We start from the raw sequence: 23003 nt of genomic DNA on the forward strand, positions 1-23003 counted from the left end.
TTACATTCATTAAAAAAAAAAAAAAAAAAACAACAACAAAGAAAAGAAATAAAAAAAAAAACAACATAAAAACGAAAATTGACAAAAACAAAACAATCAAATAACACAAAATATGTCAACAGTGGCGGATCCAGAAAATCCATTTGGGGGGGGGGGGGGAGCAATGACATAAGGCGGAATGCCAAGGGAACTTTGGGGAAGATTTGCAGAGGGATCGTAAAAGAATAAAAATTAATATATACTAAAATTATAACTGTCGCAAAATTTAGGGGGGCCCGGGCCACTCCCCTCTTCCCCCCCCCCCCTCCGATCCGCCTCTAGTCAACAACAAAGAACAACAGCACCAACAAAAAAACAAAAAAACCACTTGTTTCAAAAGTCGGACATTAACTCAATCGGCAAGTTGGTATCCGTATACAGAGCAATACCAAATGAATACGAGTAGACGTGTAAACAAGGATACTTTGTTTTGTTTAACGACACCACTAGTGCACATTGATTTACTGATCACCGGAAAGCCGTGTGAAATGCCCAACTAAATTTATGAAAAATGGGGTTTCGAGATAAATTAACGCCCTTGTCAACGCCGGGTGACGCTATTGGAAATAAGGGACCTACACAAAACCCGAAACCAGTCTAGCATAGCAGTAAATCGTTTACGTACACAAATCAAAACAATATAGAGTGTTCAATTTACATGACCTGCGAAACGAACTGGAAATAACAAGAGACTGATTTACTGGCCCCGCGTGGGCAAATAAAACTAATTAAAAGCAATATTTTTAAAAACAATTTTTGTATTTTATATTGCACCGTGTGCACTGGGCTTTAGCGTTAGTTTTTACCTTCAAATATAATTATATTAATTTCTACATTGTACATGTTATACATGAAGTGTATTTACACCATATGCTTATAGACTAAATGTAACGTATTTTCATCATACCCTTATGCTTTACATGTAACGTATTTTCATCATACCCTTATGCTTTACATGTAACGTATTTACATAATAGTCTGCATGAATGGCATTGACACCATACTCATATAGTCTACACGTAACGTATTTACATAATACCCTTGTAGTCTAGATGAAACGTATTTACATAGTCTGCGTGACATGTATTTGCATCATTATGTTTTATATGTTTCGAGTATTTACATAACGGATAAATATAATTTTGAACATGATAAATAAAATAAAATATATATTCCACAATATTTGAGAAAATATCCATAATGTTCAAAACCATTGGTTTATGCTCAAGTATTTAAACATTTCGAGTTAGTCTATTTCAACTAAGGAACATTATGCTATACAACAAGTGTTTGATTACATTTATAGACGATTACATTTTAGATGTTCAATCAAATAAAACTATTAGTTCATCTAGTTTATGATTGGTAATCTATTTATATTTTTGGAATAAATTATGTGTTTCATGGAAGATGTCGAAAGTAAAAATGAGTTGGGGCAGTGTAGTGCCCTGAATTGTAATACAAATTGCCCTGAATTGTAATACATGCCTTGAATTGTAAACAAAATTGCCCTGAATTGTAATACCTGCCCTGAATTGTAATACATTACCTGAATTGTAATACCTGCCTTGAATTGTAATAAATTACTTGAATTGTAATAAATTACCTGAATTGTAATACCTGCTTTGAATTGTAATAAATTACCTGAATTGTAATACCTGCCTTGAATTGTAATAAATTACCTGAATTGTAATACCTGCCCTGAATTGTAATAAATTACCTGAATTGTAATACCTACCTGAATTCTAATACCTGCCTTGAATTGTAATAAATTACCTGAATTGTAATACCTGCCATGAATTGTAATAAATTACCTGAATTGTAATACCTGCCTTGAATTGTAATAAAAATTGTCCTGAATTGTAATACTGACTTGAATTGTAATACCTACCTGAATTCTAATACCTGCCTTGAATTGTAATAAATTACCTGAATTGTAATACCTGCCATGAATTGTAATAAATTACCTGAATTGTAATACCTGCCTTGAATTGTAATAAAAATTGTCCTGAATTGTAATACTGACTTGAATTGTATTAAAAACTACCCTGAATTGTAATAAACTAGCTACCTTGAATTATAATAACGAATTGCCCTGATTTGTAATAACCAGAGCTGCCTTGAATTGTAATAAGATACCGACTTGAATTGTAATAACACAAAAATGGAAAGGAACGTATGCTTAACAACACCGCACCGCAGTTCTTCAATTTGAGGCTGTTGAGTTTATTATATTTAAGACGATCATTACTGCCATATAGGCTTCTCCTTTCGACTATCAGCAAATAGGTTCGTGGACCCACTGGGCTGTTTATTATTCCAGTCAGTGGTCCACAACTGGCATGGTATGTATTATCCTGATGGTGCATATAAAGGATTCCTTGCTGTTAATCGCTAAGAGTAGAACAAGGAGTGGAGGCAGCATGCGTTCTATCTTAGTATCTTTGTTGCCCTTAACCATGTCGGGGGCGGGATCAAGCTCAGTCGATAGAGCGCTCGTCTGAGATGATCAGATCCAGCAAGGCATCTTTTATATGCACCATCTGTTATATACACATATCCACAAACAAACCACCACACACCACGGTCTTTGATAGACCAGTCATGGAGCACTGGTTAAAACAGGGAAACCCCAATATCAGGAGGTTTGATTCTACGACTAAAACTCTCCAGGCGAGTTCTCTACCCATTGAGTCAGATCCGGACTAGTTTCCGTTAACCGGCCTCTGTTGCGTCGTTGTTAAGCCATCGGGCACAAGGCTGGTAGGTACTGGGTTCGCAGCCCGGTACATGCTCCCACCCAGAGCGAGTTTTAACGACTTAATGGATAAGTGTAAGACCACTACACCCTCTTCTCTCTCACTAACCACTAACAAAAAAACTAACAACTAACCCTCTTTCCTGGTTAGAAAGCCCAGATAGCTGAGGTGTGTGTCCAGGACAGTGTGCTTGAACCTTAATTGGATATAAGCACGAAAAAAAAAAAGGTTTCGGCTTGGAAGACTGGATTTACGACTGGATTTACAGTGCACGTCAACTGTTCCCTACAACAGTTATAACCAGGCTAGGGATTGTTGAAGCTATCTTAGGGCTACAATATCATAATTCTTTAAATAATGCTTTAAATAATCCCAGGAGCATTATACAGGGCTCGAACTTATTATTATTATTATTTTAAAAAACAAACAAAAAACATTGCTATAGGTGAAACGGGCTATCGACAGCAATTTTGAGCCTGGCTACGCCAGAGTTTTTTCAAAGTGACTTTTTGCAGCAAATCAACATAACTGAAAGATAATTTTGCTATATGTATACATTTTTCAAAAGCACAAATGTTAAATGCTAGCAGATATATGCCAGGTATATACAATTTGCCATCGTTGAGGAGCTTTATCGACGGCAGACATTTTAATCAATGGCAAAAAAGTGCCGTCGGTGATACTCCCGATCAACGGCAATTTATATACCGACGACGGCAATTGTCGTCGATGCCGTCGTTAAGTTCGAGCCTGTATATATGCCGGAAATTGTACCCGGAGGTGGGATGGATGGGTGTGTCTAGACTGTTGAGAGCGAGGTTTCTAGAGGGTCGTGTCAAGCTCCCCTAGAAAATATATTTAAAAAGAAATAAAATTCACTTGAGTAGAGGAGTTCAACATCCGACCCCCCCCCCCCCCCCCCACACACACACACACTCCCATTCCCCCTACACACGCATTCGCCTTTACGTATCAGAACCCACTTGTAACTCTTGAACAGATTTGCTGAAATATTTCTTTACCAATTTTTACTTAGCGTGTTGAAGATAATGCTAACACTTTTAATCAAATTCAGATCACAAATACTCTCTTTAGTTAGCAGGGATCGGGGCGTAGCCATTTGGTAAAACGCTCGCTTGATGCGAGGTCGGTTTGGGGTCGATTCTCGTTGGTGGGTCCATTTAAGCTATTTCTCGTTCCAGCCAGTGCACCACGACTGGTATATCAAAGGCCATGGTATGTACTATCCTGATTGTGGGATGGTGCATATAAAAGATCCCTTGCTACTCATGGAAAAATGAAGCGGGTTTCTTCTCTAAGACTATATGTCAAAATTACCCAAATTTATGTTTGACATCCAATAGCCGATGATTAATCAATCAATGTGCTCTAGTGGCGTCGTTAAACAAAACACAAGCCTAAATATATTTAAGCCTACCTAATCATCTCTAGTTTTTTGTTGTTTTCTTTAACGACGGCGTTAGAGCACATTGATTTATTAATCATCGGCTACTGGATGTCAAACATTTGGTCATTTTGACATATAGTTAAAGAGAGGAAACCGCTACATTTTTCCATGAGTAGCAAGGGATCTTATATATGCACCATCCCACAGATATGATAGCACATGCCTTTGATATACCAGTCGTGGTGCACTGGCTGGAATGACAAATAGCCCAATAAGCCCACCGTGGAGGATCGATCCTAGACCGACCGCGTATCGGGCAATCACTTTGTCACAGAGCAATGTCCCAACCCTTACTTTAAAGGAGGTATTAAAATTTATTTTTTTACTTTTATTTGTTTTATTGATATTATGAATATATATGTATAAAATATGGATTGTATTCAAAATTAGCAACAGTTAAAAATTTGTTTTATCGATACCATTAGAACACGCCCATTGCGCTATTTCTCGCTCCAGCCAGTGCACCACGACTGGTACATCAAATGCCGTGGTATGTGCTATCCTATCTATGGGATGGTGCATATAAAAGATCCCTTGCTGCTAATCGAAAAGAGTAGCCCATGAAGTGGCGACAGCAGGTTTCCGCTCTCAATATCTGTGTAGTCCTTGATCACATGTCTGACGCCATATAACCGTAAATAAAATGTGTTGAGTGCGTCGTTAAATAAATAACTTCTTTCTTTCTTTCCATTAGAACACATTGATTTATTAATCACCAACTATTGAATTTAAAACATTTGGTAAGTTGATTATAGTCTTAAAGAAGACACCAGCTACATTTGTTTGGGACGGAAAAACAAATCACAGAATGGGTCCATTGAGGTGGTTTGAGCCTATGACGCAAGCACCCCAGGCGACCGCTTTATCGACTGACCTAAATTCCACCCCCTACCTATGAAAAATGTCGATGATAAAAGATGTCCTACCAGTACCTGTCTTTTAAAGATGGTTTTGAATTTTCGGCTCTCATTTCTACTATGGACTCAAACATCAATGTTGGTTGGTTGTTTTGTTTGTTGTTGTTGTTTGGTTGGGTTTTGGGGGTTGTTTTTTTTGTGCTTTTGGGTTTTTGTTTTGTTTTTTGTTGGGTTTTTTTTTTGTTAGGGTTTTTATTTTTAGGTGTTTTTTTTGTTAGGGTTTTTTTTTTTAGGGGGGGGGGGGGGGGGTGGGTAATTTTATTTAATGACGTATTCAACACATTTTAATTACGGTTATATTGTGACCACACAGGTGGAACGCGCTGCCGCCAATCTTAGCAGCAAGTAATCTTAAATATGAGTACCATCCCATAGACATGACACTAATTGTGGAGAACTGGCTGGAACGAGAAATAACCAATGGATCGAAGGGGATCGATCCTGGACCGACCGCGCAAAAGGTGAGCGCTTAGCGATTGAGCTATACCAGGCACGGCGGAACAGGAGGCCCCTACCCCCACCCTCAGAATAATTCTGAATCAAAAAGTATTATTGGTAGTAGGCCTAAATCTTAAGGCTGAGATGAATTTTACTTGTAGAATGCAGGAAATTGTATTTCAGGACATCTAGTTTTCAAAATTGTATGGGGTAACATACCCTCGAACGACTCTAGAAACTTTGCTTTGCGCCCTCGAGCAGATTGTTTGATTATGGGTGGAGGGCTACAGCCCCCAGCTCCCTCCCACTGCTCCGCCGTGCTTGACCAATTTCTATTGCATTCCAGCAATTCGCTCTAGAAAGAAAAGAATGTTTTATTTAACGACGCACGTACTCAACACATTTTATATGACGTCGGACGTATGGTCAAGGATCACAGAGATACGTAAAGAGGAAACTACACATTTTTACATGGATTACAGCTGATTTTAAGGGTAGAAACTTGAATGATGTAAATACATGGTAAAAAGGTCTCAGGTTAGCTAATTTTGCTCGAATATCTCTATCATTTTGGCCCAAATTTGAGATTTTGTTCGTACGCTTATGGCAGCAAGAAATCTTTTATATGCAGCCTCCTACCCACAGGATATATAGTACACACCGCGGCCTTTAACCAGTTATGAAGCACTGGCTAGAACGAGAAAAAGCCCAATGGGCCCACCGACGGGGATCGATCTTTAACCGACCGCGCATCAGACGAACACTTTACGACTGGATTACGTCCCGTCCTGGGTGCGAGAGTTCCACTTTGATTATAAAGGATAACTTGAATTGAAACGATAGAAAACTTAAATTGTTTGGTGATTATGATTGCATTTGCATTAAACATTATACAATTTAATAAAATGGATCTGAAATAAAATTACGATAAAATATTGGATATTTATAATGTGTGTAGCCAACCGTATTGTGTCATGAAGTCTTGTTGCAGACATTGGAACTGGCGGTAGAGCACACAGGCGCGGATTCCGGCGGGGGCCCTAGGAGCCCGTCCCCTATTTTTGGTGAAGCAATATATATTACAGAATACATAAAAATGCAAAGTTATCCCGTCCACCTGTCAAGGACCTTTAAATTCTATTTTCAAAAACTACAACGGGTTTTGGGCCCCCTCTATTAAAAACAAATCCTGGATCCGCGCCTGGCATATAAACTAAATAATAAAAATGAAATATTATATTTAGTTCATAATCTTTTTTTAAAAGCTTGTAGAGAAGTGTTATATATAAGGCCAGGTTATGGTCTGAGAAAGAAATATAAAGAAATGACATCCCTGTACATTGTTGGCTATTGGGTGTCAAATATTAAATTATATCTGGTATTTGTGAAATGTGGTTAGGCCAACTATCAGTGTAATACCAATAACACCTTCAAATACTTGAAACGTATAGTTTAAAATGAATAATTTTGCAATTCAGATGCCATTTATATTTTAGACCATGTAATTTTTTTAATTTCCATAACTTATCTAAATTCGATAATCACTGCAGATGTGATTGGTAGTTATGTGTGATTTTTATTCTTTTTTATCATCATCATCATCATTATGATTATTATTATGATGATGATTATTATTATTATTATTATTATTATTATTATTATTAAAAAAACATTTATGCAGCTGTTTTGTAACAGAAGTTGAAACCAATACAGGATAGAGTAAATAAATAATAAATAAAATAAAATAAAATAAAATAAAATCAATAATAATATTAATAACACAACTGCGATTTTTTTTGTGTTTTTTTAAAGGAGTATGCTACTAAAAACATTCTTTAAAACTCGTTAATGATATGGAATACCCTATTTTTATATATACAAAATTTGCATCACGTAGCGAATAGCTGAACTACCTGGATGTGTTAATACTCTGCATGGTTTTATTTAAAAAAAAAAAAAAAAATGTCGGAAAGGAGAAATTTTCTAACGTAGTCTTCAACTCACGAAACCCTGAGTGAGTGCCCAGCAAGGCTCAATGGGTAGGTGTAAACCACTTGCACCGACCAGTGATCCATAACTGGTTCAACAAAGGCCATGGTTTGTGATATCCTGCCTGTGGGAAGCGCAAATAAAAGATCCCTTGCTGCTAATCAGAAAGAGTAGCCCAAATAGTGGCGACAGCGGGTTTCCTCTCAAAATCTGTGTGGTCCTTAACCATATGTCTGACGCCATATAACCGTAAATAAAATGTGTTGAGTGCGTCGTTAAATAAAACATTTCTTTCTTTTCAACTCACGGGTGTGGAAATTAAAATGAGAAGAAGACAGTTTCCGTTTCCGGTTTTCCTGCGAGTTCTTGAAGATAAAATAGGAACTTATTCAGGTTTTATTTGATTTTAATCGCCATAAATAATAACAACACCAATGCTATCGTTTAACGAATCATCCTAACTGTCACTGCAGTCGTGCGGTTACTGCTTTACATTAGCATTTATAGGTGCATTCTGAACGTTGCAAATGTATTCTGGCGTCATGTTTTCGTTACGATTAAAATTAAAGCAAAACATTAAAATATAATAAAATCAATACTTCGTACATATTTCTTTTTAATAATATTTCACCTTTTTGAAGTCACATTAGTTTATTGTGCAAAAAACAGTGTTACTCTTCCGCGAACATCAAGTTTTCTGCCAGAAAACACCAAATGAGGTAGACTAAAGTAACTTTTCGCACCCTTCAATTGTCCCTTGTTTTGGCTTTGTATACAATAAATATAGCACTTGAAATCCATATTTTGTAAAAGGTAAAAAAAAAATAATCACAAGATTTTGTTAGATACATTCACTCAGGGACACTGTCTGGAAAGAGAAATAGCTCAATTGGCCCACTGACGGGGATTGGTCCCAGACTGACTGCGCATGCGGCATGGTGTGAGCTCTTTACTACTGGCCTATATGTATGTCATGCCCCATCTTTTTTAATATGGCTAGTATTAGATGTAAAAATCTTCATGTTTGTACTTGTAGATCTATGTAAATATAGGTGTAATTTGCTAATTATTGTAAAAGAATATTCTGTTCGCTGTAAACATTTCTTCACAACGTTTGTACATATATTTTCTCATATCGTTTTTCAAATATGTTTTGCAGGATGACTATTGCCGGAAACTATCGATCGAGATGCTTCTTTGATGTTGACATTGGAGGACAATCTGGTAAATGTTCAGTGAAATGCAGGGCTAACTCTGGATATGTGTACAGAAAACTTTTGCCAAGTTATCTATTAAACTTGAAAAATTGCAGAAACCCACCATTACTATGCAATAAAATATCAATCATTACATGAAATTACTTTGCCAGATTGAAATAAAATCCACCGATTGTGTTTAAAATTCTTAGTTGGCAAATTTGGCAAGTGGCAGAGCTTGTAGTGAAGCCATTATTACTTCATTTAATGTACCTGATATTCATATTTACAAAATAAACTTAACTGCAACATTTGACCCCAAAAAATCATTAGCCGTCAGGTATGGCAATGGTAGTTATTTACTAGCCATGGGAGTGGGGCAACCGTAATCTAGAAGCTCTGTGTAAGTTGTATCTCATCTTACAAGTTTAACATTTTGTTAAATTAAATGTAAAAGACAGCTTGATTTATTGTGAAATCCTTTATTTTTGTGAGCTTAAATTTTCATGGTTTTGTTTTATTTTCGTTAGGTTCTTAAATTTGTGGATCAAAAAGATAGTATACAGGGCTCGAACTTAACGGCGGCACCAACGGCAATTGCCGTCGTTGAGATATAAATTTCCATAGGTAGAGAGCATCACCGATGGCACTTATGTACCGTCGGTAAAGCTCCTCAACAATGGCGAAATGTATACACCTGGTGTACATTATCTGCCAATATTTAACATTTGCACATTTAAAAGATGTCTACAAATAACAAGATAGGCTTTCAATTAGGTTTATTTTCTGCAAATGTCACTTTAAAAAAATTTGTCATAAGCAGGCTCAAAATTGCCGTCGGTGGACTGTTTCACCCTTTGCAGTTCTTTTTAAAAATTGCCGTGGGAGACCAATTCTTACGTTCGAGCCCTGGTATATCATTAGTTGTATAATATGTATGCTTTTGTTATATTTTTGTTGTGGTCTTAATTTCGTTTACTGTGCTATTATATGATTACATGAACATGAGACCACCACAAACTAAAGTGATTTCAAAACAATCGGTTTCTATTATATTTCTACTGTCCAAAGTTGGCATCTAATCTCTGTGATGAATTTGGCGTAACGTAGTTACATGTAGCTCCAGGTGTTATGTTATGTTTAACAGGGCTTCTAGATTATGGTAGCCCCACTCCCATGGCTGGTAATATTCAGTGTTGGGCTAGTAAATTTACTATTGCCATGCCAGACAGAACTTCTAGATTATGGTAGCCCCACTCCCATGTCTAGTGATATTCTGTGTTGAGCTAGTAAATAACTAATATTGCTATGCCAGACAGGACTTCTAGATTCTGGTAGCCCCACTCTATTGGCTAGTGATATTCAGTGTTGGACTAGTAAATAACTACTATTGCCATCCAGACCGGGCTTTTAGATTCTGGTACAGTGGTAGCCCCACTCCCATGGCTAGTGATATTCAGTGTTGCGCTAGTAAGGAACTACCATTGCCATGCCAGACAGGATTTCTAGATTCTGGTAGCCCCACTCCCATGGCTAGTGATATTCAATGTTGGGCTAGTAAATAACTAATATTGCCATGCCCGGGGGCTAGTGAAAATGTTTTTGTCAAATGTTGCAGTTGAATACCCTGCCCCCACCCCAACCCCAACCCCCCAGTGTTAGTGTTTTTAAACTGTATCTCCCTCTTTAGGTGATATATCTGATTATTACTATTATTTAGTAAAATTGTATTAACCGTAAGTACAGTTGGGCTAATAAACATTTTTAATCACTAATTCCATGGCTATTAAAATTCCAGAAGCCCTGGTTTGTAAAACATATTTTTGTTATATGTATACACATCAATCTAATTAAAATTAGCTCCACTATTACATATGGATCTAACAGCAGCCTGTTGGACCTCATGTCCAGTTGACCTTTCATTTGACCCATCAAAACCTTACTTGCAAAATCATGCCAGTGATTTGAAAAGAATTTGAAAACATTCAGGATTATGCCGTATACGAAATGATTTGGGTGAATTACTAAGTATGCCTGAAACTAATTTCAATGTAAAATTTTATGTAAAATTTGTTTCAAGACGAAAACCCCCAAACCGTGATGGTATAGCCATAAAATCTGTTTATACTAGTATACAATCCAGAATTTATTACTGCACTTTTCCCCCTGTTTATTCAATGTTGAAATAGACCATCAAGTTCACCTATTGCATAAATTGTCTTGCCCGATATCTGTAGAATTTGTATGCTCTCGAATAACGCTATAAAGAGCGATGTGTAATTGGTCGATATTTAAATTGTTATTTATAGATGAAATGTCAACTGGACATGGGAGTCCATGCAATGCTGTTAGATCTACTGGTAGACCAGTAGAGATAATTTTAATCAGATTGTATACACATGGTGTTATTTTATATTTAAAAAGTGGTTTTGTTTAGTGTATAAACATTTAACTGTTTTTCTTTCTATTTTTTTTAGCTGGACGAATAGTGTTTGAGCTTTTCTCTGATGTGTGCCCTAAAACATGCGAGAACTTTAGGGCTCTTTGCACAGGTAATGTCAGATGGTGTGCAACCTACATGTACATGCATGCAATTTGAAATATTGATTAGTGCATTCAGGTTGCCAATTTAGCATGATTCCGTTCTTCCACTGAGATTATGGGATGAAACCATGTAACGATTCTGCCGAAACATCCTAAATTCAATGCCTCACATAAATCAGCATTGTTTGTCTAGAGATTAAAGGGACACACCCTAGTTACGGTTAGTTGTTAACCATTACAGCGTTGTTTTTCGCTATTAAACTCATTTTTTCACAAAGAAAATTGCACTTTACTTACATTTTATTATTTAGAATACACATTTCCATTCACCTGAAGTGCTTTTTGGTAATCCTGGTGTTTGTAAAACCACGAAATGCATTTTTTGTATTTCTTAAAATTCCGTGCGCACTCAAGAAAAAACCGTTAAGCAAGCGAGGTCCAATCTATTTTTAGAGGGAATCTTCCTGTGTAAACGTCACAGATGTTGATATACCACGTGACCGTTATCATTTTGGTTCGGTTTGTTTTATCGTGCACGGTTCGCGCAATCAACATCCGGTTTGCTTGTTGTTCATTTGTGAGATAGTTCTTCACAGTTCGTGAACATTTTCAGTAACAATAAAGTTCAGACAAGTAAGTGTCTCAATACAAAACGTTACAAACCCTTAAAACCAATAATTTTGCTAAGTCTTACGATATTTGGAGAGGGGATACAACCAGGACAGAACAGTTGGAACATGTCCAGGAGAGGTGAAAGGAATGCACCCCAAGTCTGTGAAATTTGTCGTGACGTAGGCATTGTTGTGCTTCGAGCGACATCTACCGGTGATATCAGAATACTAACTTTCAAAATTATTTCAAGCAATTGGGACATGGGGATTCCCATGGTATTTATCGATATAAAATCTGCTTTTTTACTCCATTTGATAAAAACGTGATCTAAGTGTGTTACAGGTTTGTAGATTAACCAAATTATAATTTATTTTTGCTGCATGGAACTAGGGCGTGCGGCTTTAAAAGGAAATTCCCCATTTAAAAGTTCAATTTATCACACGGCTTGAAATTGTCTTTATCATTATAGTAAGATTGAATAGGTATGTAATAAAAAAAATTGTATGCACCACCGTATTAGTTACTAGTTGATGTCATCTCGACAAGTGGCGTCATATTCCCTGGTCTTAGCTCTATGCATTCGCATGTCTTTGGGGGGGGTGGGGGGGGGAAGAGACATAGCCCAGTGGTAAAGCACTCGCTTGATGCACAGTCAGTTTGGGATCAATCCCTGTCGGTGGGCCCATTGGGATATTTCTCATATCATGACGGGTATATCAAAGGCTGTATTATGTGCTATCCTGTCTATGGGATGATGCATATAAAAGATCCCTTGCTAGTAATCAAAAAGAGTAGTGCATAAAGTGGCGACAGCGAGTTTCCTCCCTCAATATCTGTTTGATTCTTAACCATATGTCCGATGCCATATAACCGTAAGTAAATGTGTTGAGTGCGTCGTTAAATAAACCATTTCCTTCCTTCCTTTGCTTGTCTCGCTGAGTTGTGCTGGAAGTAACTGTCAGGTTGTTAATAAATAAAATATAATTTACCACACTCATTTTCACTAGATATAATTTTTACGAAACTCATGAATTTCACGTGGTATGTGACCTCACTTTCGTTCGATCAGATACTTAGATGGGAAGTTCACTCATTTTGTAAAAATGGTATCTGGCGAAATTGAGTGTAGTATTCTATTTATACACTCTGATGTTGTCTGACTATATGTTTATGTGTTCACTCATTTCGTAAAAAGGGGGTGGGACGTAGACCCATGATAAAGTGCTCATTCGATGCTTGGCCAATCTAGGATCGATCCACACACAACTGGTATATCAAAGGCCATGGTGTGTACTATCCTGTCTATGGGATGGTGCATATAAAAGATCCCTTGCTGCTAATTAAAAAGAGTACATAAAGTGGCGACAGTGGGTTTTTTCTCTCAATATCTGTGTGGTCCTTAACCATATGTTTGACGTCGTATAACCATAAATAAAATGTTTTGAGTGTGTTGTTAAATAAAACATTTTCTTCCATCTTCGTTTCGTGAAAATGATATCTAGTGAAATTGAGTGTAGTATTCTCTGTGTATACACACCCTGACGTTGTTTGACTATATATGTTTGTGTTACAGGAGAAAAGGGGAATGGAGTGTCGGGGAAAGCCCTCCACTACCGAGGATCACCCTTCCACCGAGTTGTGAAGGACTTCATGGTGCAGGGAGGTGACTTCACAAAAGGTAATCATACTTTTTGCAAGAGGGTAATTGCATACTCCAAAATATAGTACAGGATATAGCCCAGTGGTAAAGCACACACTTGATGAACAGTCGGTCCAGGATCATTCCCATTGAGATATTTCTCGTTTCAGCTAGTGCACCACGACTGGTATATCTAAGGTCGTGGTATGTGCTATGTTGTCTAATTTTTATACAAAATGGCCACACCATTTAGTCTTTGGCTAATAAAATATTTCTTAAATTGACCATATTTTTTTAATTTTCAAGGAAATACTATATTATATATATCTGAAAATTGGCTAAACCAAATTTCATTCCATTGTGAGCTCTGCCTTTTGAAATTACTATGAAACCCTAGGAAATAACAGTTATGGTTTTTCAAGATTAAAATTATTTACAGGTTTGATTCTTATCATAAAATTGGTTTAAAAGGTTTCGAGTGACACTCGGGTGTATACATTTTGTATACAGTCTTGTGTAAATATGTCAAAATGATACACTGTCGACTTAGGTACCTGTGTAACAACTTAAAATTTAAGATTTCTATTATGGTGTTTTAGCATTGGCATGTGTAGCGTTTAAGCTGGACACCAAAAATTAATAGTTTTGGCAAATTTGATCTGAACATAAATTATATAGCTAAATTCAAGTAATATTTATTTTTCTAATGAGCTTTTTGGCAAATTGGTAATAACTTTAAATCACATTTGGCGATTTGGTGAATGACAACTTAAACCCTACATGTGGTAGAGCTTGCTGGTTTCATGTTGGGCTCAAAATTACATTTGTAGCTGTGACAGAAAGGTCCTTATGGAACTTCAATTTACACTCCAATTTTGTGAATTGTTCAAAATAAAGGCCATATGACGATAACACAGGCTGTCTGGTTTAAATGTAAATATATATTTGATTTATCTCATAAAATGCAGAATAAAACTTGACTGTAAAGTTAAATGGTATCTAGGATCACATCTTCATGTAGCTGAGAAAGTCCTACAACTTGTTAAAGGGACATTCCTGAGTTTGCTGCATCGTAACATGTTTCCGACTAATAACACATTTCTACGATTAAACTTGCATATTAAATATATTTTCTTGTTCAGAATATCAGTGTCTGTATATTCAATGTGTTTCTGGTCGTTTTAATATTTGTAAGAAGCCCAAACTGGATTTCGTATGTACGAAAAAAATGTTTTTAGGAAATAAAATGAATTTTAACCTAGCACAAATATTAGTATGTTCAGAAACACGTTTATTATACAGCCACTAATATTTTATGCAGAATAATATATTTGATATGTAATTACAGTTGTTAAAAAGTCTCTGTTAGTCGATAACATCTTAAAAATTGCAGCAAACTCAGGAATGTCCCTTTAAGTAATTTTATCTAAACTGCTACTGCTGTTTATGTCATCCAGATTTGATTTCAATATTCTGTCTTGCAGGTGATGGAACGGGTGGTGAATCAATATATGGAGGGGGTTTTCCTGGTAAGTAAAGTTAAATTACTTCGATGCCTTACTTTCTGTGACCTATGTAATTTGCGTGAACATGAAGGCTAATTTGCAAAGTTAAATTTTGATACCAAAATATATTGTTATTTTGCTTTAGATTTGTCTTGTATCAAGGTTGGTGTGCCTTATACTGGTTGTAAACATAACATTGAACAATATATCTTTTCAACTTGGCAAGATGATTAGAGTGGTGTCCTACGGACAGTGCAGGATCGATGAAATATGTACATGTAGTCTTGTGTCATGCTCGCATCAGTTATACAAACTTAATACATTCATTTATTCTGAAGAAGGAGCCTCCACCTCAGTGTGAGCACTGTCTGTGTACTCGGTGGTTCCCCACATGGAATGTCTTATCTTACAGCTTTTATTGTATGGTGTTGTACGTACGTACATATATCCATCTGTTAACTTTTTTCTTGTCCGGACCATACCTTACATACAGATACCTACAGGATCATCAAACCTCACATGTAGCAACATGGGATGGCGGTGTGTTGCATACAATTACTAGGTCACTTTTCATGATCTACTGCACATAACAATAAATCCTTGTCCAGACCATATCTTGAATACAAATGCATACAGGACCATCAAACCTCACACGTAGGAACAACTTGGGATAGTGGTGTGTTGCATACTATTACTAGATCTCTGTGATGCAAATAAATCAAATAATTTGTCTATATTCTAAACATCATAATATGGTTTTCCATCATAGTTCTGGTGTACGTATCATGTACCTCACCAGTACTCTTGTTTTGTGCTGTGTTGTTGTTAACAGGGCACAATATTTCATGCGAACCGCCATTCTGTTCACGTGTCGGTTATGCAAAATTAAATTTACACGAACCGCAAATCGGTTACGTCGTGACCTGTAGACGTTTAAAAATTAAAACCTGCAGACTAAACGATTACCTGAAGTTTATTCATGCAGACATACTACTAGTATTCCGACCAATGTTTTAGACTGATTTTAAATACTTGATGTGCGGCAAACCAGTAGACAATGGTATATTGCAACAGTTGTAACTTGCGACCGACGGCTCAGAATAGAGACGAGCCAAAAGTTTTCAAGAAACGTGCCTGGACTGCTAAGGTGCCTAAATTATCTGCTGCTATTTTATCTCTAAAGGAATATATGTAGTCATAATATTGGATTCCCTATAATTTTACAAAGGTTGAAAACGGTTTTAACGTTATCAAAAATCCAAAAATGTCGCAAAATCTGAAAAATACTAACTTCGCATAATAAGCTTTAAATAACAAACATTTGGAACGTCACTGTAGTATAGAAGTACCAGCGATAAAGCGAAAGTAGTATCGCCACCACAAAATATCAGTGTCAAATTGTGGTCCATTTTATAAGATTTATTTTTATTAATCTAATCATGCACCAATGAGTAGCCTGTTTTATAGTTCAGAGGAACTGGACATTTGTTGTTTGGGTTTTTGGTGGGGGTTTTTTTAATCTGCTGTATACTAAATTTTACATATCAGTGACAAATGGTAGCCTTTATTTGTTATTTATAAAAGAAAATTATTAGTCTAATCATGCACCAGGGAATGGGCATTTTTCCTCCAAATGTATCTATTTTGTTTCAGTACTGGGCTGATATTTAATCCTTTTACAATAGTGTTAACTTCCGCAAGCTGCTAGGTTCTAGAATACGGTGGCTTGATGCCCGAGGACAGTGGTTTTTAGATTCGGACAACTAAAAATTACTTTTTGCGATCTTGATGGCAAGTGGTGAATAATAATAATAATAATAATAATAATAAATCTACAACGCTACGATCGTACGAAAACTAAAAAAAACATCTGCAAGTCACTTCTTTCGATTTGCAAGCATTAAAGAAACTGTTTTATAAAACGTTTTCTTTTGTATTTTGTTTTAACTTTATGTTTGAGCTAACAATTATGTATTTAAAATATAATTTCAACATAACTTTGAGGTAACCGATCAGGTAATCCACAGGTTACGCAAATATAATTCACGTAACCGAACAATTGGTTACCTAGGTAAAAACCACGTGAACCGACTTCCGGTTACCTCAGATTTCGAAATAATGTTCTCTGTGTTAAACATTCATTCATTGATAAAGACGTTAATTAAAAAACATTCAGGCATGGACTTGGGTTCAGAAAGGGTTGCAAACAAAACCAGAATTTAAAATTCTCCAAAAATTCAGTGTTTATCAGAGGAAAACAAATTTATTTATTATTAGTGGGGGCGTGTAATATGGCTTGGTGTTTCAGGATTATAACACTGGTAATTTATTTTAAATAAAGCGGGGTCCCTTTGTAAACATTGCACTCACTGCTTGAATACTGTAAATGCCCTTTCTGAAACATTGCACACATGCCCTTTCTGAAACATTGCACACATGCCCTAGAAAAATCCTGCATAGGCCCCTGAACGTTCACCAATTTCCATCTTGTATGAAACAAACTTGTATGAATAACTGCTAAGCTGTCGTAGAGTCAAATAGTTGTGAGAACAGTGAAGTGATGAAAGTAACATGTAGCAATGGAAACAACAGATGAAAATTAAACTATAGGTGGCTTTTAACATCTGTTATGAATGTCATGTAACTACTAGCTAATACTAAAAGGAATCCTCAGTTGGCTACCCAGAATACCCAGAGTATCCTCAGCCAGCCAGTCCAAACAGCTGGATGGCTAGACTGTTCCAGAATACCCAGAGTATCCTCAGCCAGCCAGTCCCAACAGCTGGATGGCTAGACTGTTCCAGAATACCCAGAGTATCCTCAGCCAGCCAGTCCCAACAGCTGGATGGCTAGACTGTTCCAGAATACCCAGAGTATCCTCAGCCAGCCAGTCCCAACAGCTGGATGGCTAGACTGTTCCAGAATACCCAGAGTATCCTCAGCCAGCCAGTCCAAACAGCTGGATGGCTAGACTGTTCCAGAATACCCAGAGTATCCTCAGCCAGCCAGTCCCAAAAGCTGGATGGCTAGACTGTTCCAGAATACCCAGAGTATCCTCAGCCAGCCAGTCCCAACAGCTGGATGGCTAGACTGTTCCAGAATACCCAGAGTATCCTCTGCCAGCCAGTCCCAACAGCTGGATGGCTAGACTGTTCCAGAATACCCAGAGTATCCTCAGCCAGCCAGTCCCAACAGCTGGATGGCTAGACTGTTCCAGAATACCCAGAGTATCCTCAGCCAGCCAGTCCCAACAGCTGGATGGCTAGACTGTTCCAGAATACCCAGAGCATCCTCAGCCAGCCAGTCTAAACAGCTGGATGGCTAGACTGTTCCAGAATACCCAGAGCATCCTCAGCCAGCCAGTCCAAACAGCTGGATGGCTAGACTCTTGGGCATATTTCAAAAAGGCCACAAAATTCAAATTTATATTTTGGTGTCAGATGGAAATAAAATGTCATTCATTTCATCAGTATAATTTTATTGAACATGTTAAACCACACATAGATATATATATATTTTAAAGAACTTTCTTCAGCATTATACTTCATTAAGAAATGACAGTCATAACTGACTTTATAAACATTTAAACATGCCCCTTCTAACAAGGCTTTTATTGAGTAAAACTGGACATTAATCACATTTTCTTCCTTGAGAGTATTAATGTTTGTACACCATGTGTTTCTGGTATTCCTAATGTTTATAGTAGCTTAAACAGAATGTTTTTTTTTACATGTATAAAATTACTGAATGCAAAATCTTGTTGCAACTACTATTTACATCCGACACCAAAATTAAAGTGCCTATAGAACACAAAGGGTTAATCAGAGAAGTAAATTGGCTGATCTAGATTTGAAACATGTTTCCTGGTTATGAAAAAACATTAGTTAATCAAACTTCCCTCATAATTATATACTTCTGATATAATGTTGCATTGATTCAGTTAAGTTGGTATCTTTTATTTTTATCATGGTCCGACACCAAGACTATTTAAACTTCACTGAGTCAAAATGGGTTAATTGAGAAATTTGTTATGCATGGTATTAATGCAGCTCCTGCCTCCTATAAAACTCTATTACTTTACTTCCTAATGTGAATGACTTAAAAGGAATACAAAGGCAAAGATTCAAATTCCACCCGACACCAAAACTAGTATTTTGAACTACAACATCTTCCAGAGTACCCAGGGAATGCTCATCCAGCCAATCCTAACAGCTATCAGGGTTTATACCAGAAAGAAATGTTTGGGTATGGCACTATGGAATTGAATATTTACAATGTGTGTGCTGAATGCAACTGCAGTCGACAAGGGGTATGGGGAGGGGGAGTGTTAGGGTTAATAAAATCGTACAATAATGATAGTTTGTCAAAATGTCAAATTAAAAAAATAAAATGTGCAAAAATATTTAGGTATGGTGCCATACCCATTGTACCTCTTTAGCAGAAACTTTGACGTGGGTATCCTCATCAACCAATCTCAACAGCTGATTGGCTAGACTGTTCCAGAATATCCACGGTATTCTCATTCAGCCAATGACTTCCATGCTCTGTTATCCAGTCCTTGGTTTTTGAAAATTATAGGCGAGTGGAAAATCGCACACCTAAATATGCCAAGGCGAGTGAAAAATCACTCTCCAAAAATAAATAAAATAGTGTAGCATCGATTGGATTTTGACTGGTACGATTACAAAAGAGAAATATCAGTTAAACGACTGCATGAAAGCCACTGCCATGTTTTTAATTTTTATTGTTTTACCTTCCTATCAGCTAAATGAGCTATGGAAATAAATATATGTACCCATCTATTTTACGTGTGCCGTTTATTGAGTGTAATGCGCGCTGTTTTTCACACTCGTCAGATTGAAATTGTGTGTGCTGTACAAGTGCAACCGCACCCGCACACCTTAGAAAGCAAGGTCTGGTTATCATTAAACAAATTTATACTCACTTAAAATTGTTTTTCAGATGAAAACTTCATTCTCAAACATGAATCAGAGTTTCTTCTGTCAATGGCTAACCGTGGTAAGGATACAAATGGGTCGCAGTTTTTCATGTGAGTATGAAACCACTTTTCTTCCCTGATATTCTAAGTCATTAATCAGTTGTTATTTGTATAGGTACATGTACATACATGGACGTCGGGACATCTCAAGTCTTACAATACCAGATATGTATTATTATGTTTTACAAGTGCCTTATGTTTTAAGTTAATCTGTCTATGTACTAATTGCCCTGAAACTAAGGAAATGTTCACATAACCTAAAAATACACGTAGAATAGCCCAAACCTTACTCCAGGTCACCTGGCAGGGAACATTTTATTTTCAAAATCATGATTAGCGATATTTCTAGTGAGTTAAAATTTGATCAGTAATTACTGTTTAATGTTGTAAATTTTGTATAGAGGTCTGTGAAACTTGCGTAGCGAATCCCGACGCGATACTGAACAAAATGTTCCCTGCCTGGTTTGGCTTTAGGTTACCCACATACCAAAATTAACAAATATGAATCACTTGCCATTATCTCTGACTAAAAATTCTTAATTTAAAATGGGTTTTTTGATCATGTCAAAAAGAACTGAGCTAGCCTCCAGGCAACCTGAATGATCATTTGCTTCGTATTATTAGGCCTGAATTACGTTTTGTTTATTGACTGGCTTCCAAATATAGTCGGTTGCAGGATGTAGCCCAGTGGTGAAGCACGCCTGATGTGTGGTCGCTCTAGGATCGATCCCCATTGGTGAGCCCATTGGGCTATTTCTCATTACAGCCAGTGCACAACGACTGGCATATCAACGGCCGTGGTATGTGCTATCCTGTCTGAGGGATAGTGCATATAAAAGATCCCTTGTTACTAATGAAAAATGTAGCATCTTTCCTCTCTATGACTGTGTCAATTTGATCATATGTTTGACATCCAGTAGCCTTTGATTAATAAATCAATGTGCTCTAGTGGTGGCATTAAACAAAACAAACTTTTAAGGGTGAGGGGTGGGGCTACCCCAAAAAACAATTGGGTTAAGTTTAGGGTTAGGGTTAAGAAAATCATACAGTATGTTAATGATAAGGCAAAAAAAATGAAATATGTGTGTTTCAGGTTTCATCTCTGGAAAAAATAGGGTAGGTAGGTAGGTAGGAACTTTTTTTTCTTCTTTTTTTTTAAACCATGTTCTTGACATACTGCATATAACCTGTCTGCAAAAATCACGGTAGATGTTGTTGGGTTTTTTTTTTTTTTTTTTGGTAGTCAAATTTTTTTAAGGGTCGGTCGGGAAACCGGAAACACACAATTTTTTTTTTTAAGCCTAACTGATTAATTTTGTCAAACGGTTAACTTAAAAATAAAAATCATCAAAACAATTTTGGTATGGCGCCATGCCCATTTTACCTTCTGGCAGAAACCCTGACAATGTACAGCGTAAATAATCTGTGATGTACATTCTTTGATGGACACATAGTCAACACACGCTTTACAGGAGTTAGCAATGATATTTGCTGGTTGCCAGCTTAACTTGATAAGCCTTGGTAATCATTTTATTTTTCCTCATACATTGTACCTGTACATGTATTTATTGTTATGGCAGTATCCAGTGTTATGTACATGTACATTATGTACATTGCATCTGGGTTTTCTTCTTCTTTTTTGTGTTGGTAAGTACATCCAAATATGTAGATGATATATACTCTTCAAAGAAGAAACGCAAAACCATATTGTCGTAACATTTGGAGAATTGATTTAATTATTGAATGGTGAGTCCGATAATTACCAAATGTTGCAGGATTGTTCACAATTCACTCTAGTCCATTGTGAGTAAGTGATAGGACACACCACCAAGGTCAAGGTCATCTGGAGTCAATACCGGGTGTGGCCTCCGCATGTGTTGACAACTGCCTGGCACCGCCTGCCCATTGAAGCAACCAGAGTACGGATGACGTCCCGGGGGATGGTGGCCCACTCGGCCTGCAAGGCTGCTGCCAGCTCGGGCAGGGTCTGGGGCTGTGGTTGTCGCTGTCGGAGGCGTCGGTCCAACTCGTCCCATAGATGCTCAATTGGGTTCAAATCCGGTGATATCGATGGCCAAGGAAGGACATTAATGTTGTTGTTCTGTAGGAAAGCCGTTGTGAGACGTGCTGTGTGAGGCCTGGCGTTGTCATGTTGGAACACTGCGTTGGCGTTGGCCATAACTGGAACGATGTGTGGCCGGAGGATCTGGTCAATGTAGCCCTGTGCATTCAGGTTGCCCTGCACGTGGACCAGGTCAGTTCTGCCAGTGTGTGAGATGGCTGCCCACACCATGACACTACCCCCGCCGAATCTGTCCACTTCCTGCACGCAGTTTGCCGCATAACGTTCACCACGACGCCTATACACGCGACATCTTCCATCATGACGTCGGAGCAGAAATCAGGACTCGTCACTGAACCACACCTGTCTCCATCGCAGTTAAGGCCATTGTCGATGAATCTGGCACCACTGCAGTCGGAGTCGACGGTGTTGTGGTGTTAAGATGACACCTCGAACTGGACGTCTGGCACGAATTCCTACCTCACGTAGGCGGTTCCGTACGGTCTGGTCGGATATCCTGCGCAAACCTGGTATTGCTGCGGCTGTGGAGGTGGCAGTAGTCAATCGTTCCCGAAGGTGGCGTACCCGGATGTAGCGGTCCTGCCCGGGGGTAGTGACCCGTGGTCGACCGGATCTAGGGAGGTCACGTGTTGATCCATGTTGCTGGTAACGGTCCCACAGTCTGGAGATGGTGCTTGGGGACACATGGAATGCCCTGGCAACGGCCGTTCTGGATTCGCCTGCGTCTAGTCGGCCGATGGCATTGTTTCTCTGCGGTTCACTGAGACGTGGCATGTCCTGGATTGTCAACTGTCGGCCAGATACAGAGGCCAGAC

General features: G+C 37.7%; 1 protein-coding gene across 2 annotated transcripts in view; it reads left to right on the plus strand.

Annotated features, from left to right (window-relative positions):
• The first annotated feature begins 7948 nt into the window (after positions 1 to 7948).
• Positions 7949 to 23003, plus strand: part of LOC121385663 (serine/arginine repetitive matrix protein 2-like) — a 53144-nt gene continuing 38089 nt past the window's right edge. The window contains exons 1-6 of one of the 2 annotated variants that reach the window (XM_041516426.1): positions 7949 to 8003; positions 8770 to 8834; positions 11284 to 11358; positions 13536 to 13640; positions 15086 to 15130; positions 20069 to 20156. In XM_041516426.1, the coding sequence (XP_041372360.1) occupies positions 8771 to 8834; positions 11284 to 11358; positions 13536 to 13640; positions 15086 to 15130; positions 20069 to 20156 (377 nt within the window). In that variant the 5' untranslated portion in view covers positions 7949 to 8003; position 8770. Of the gene's footprint in view, positions 8004 to 8769; positions 8835 to 11283; positions 11359 to 13535; positions 13641 to 15085; positions 15131 to 20068; positions 20157 to 23003 lie in introns of those variants that run through there. The other variant, XM_041516427.1, reaches the window with a different exon arrangement.

This window comes from Gigantopelta aegis, chromosome 11 (genome assembly GCF_016097555.1).
Source record: "Gigantopelta aegis isolate Gae_Host chromosome 11, Gae_host_genome, whole genome shotgun sequence".
NCBI lineage: Eukaryota > Metazoa > Mollusca > Gastropoda > Neomphalida > Peltospiridae > Gigantopelta > Gigantopelta aegis.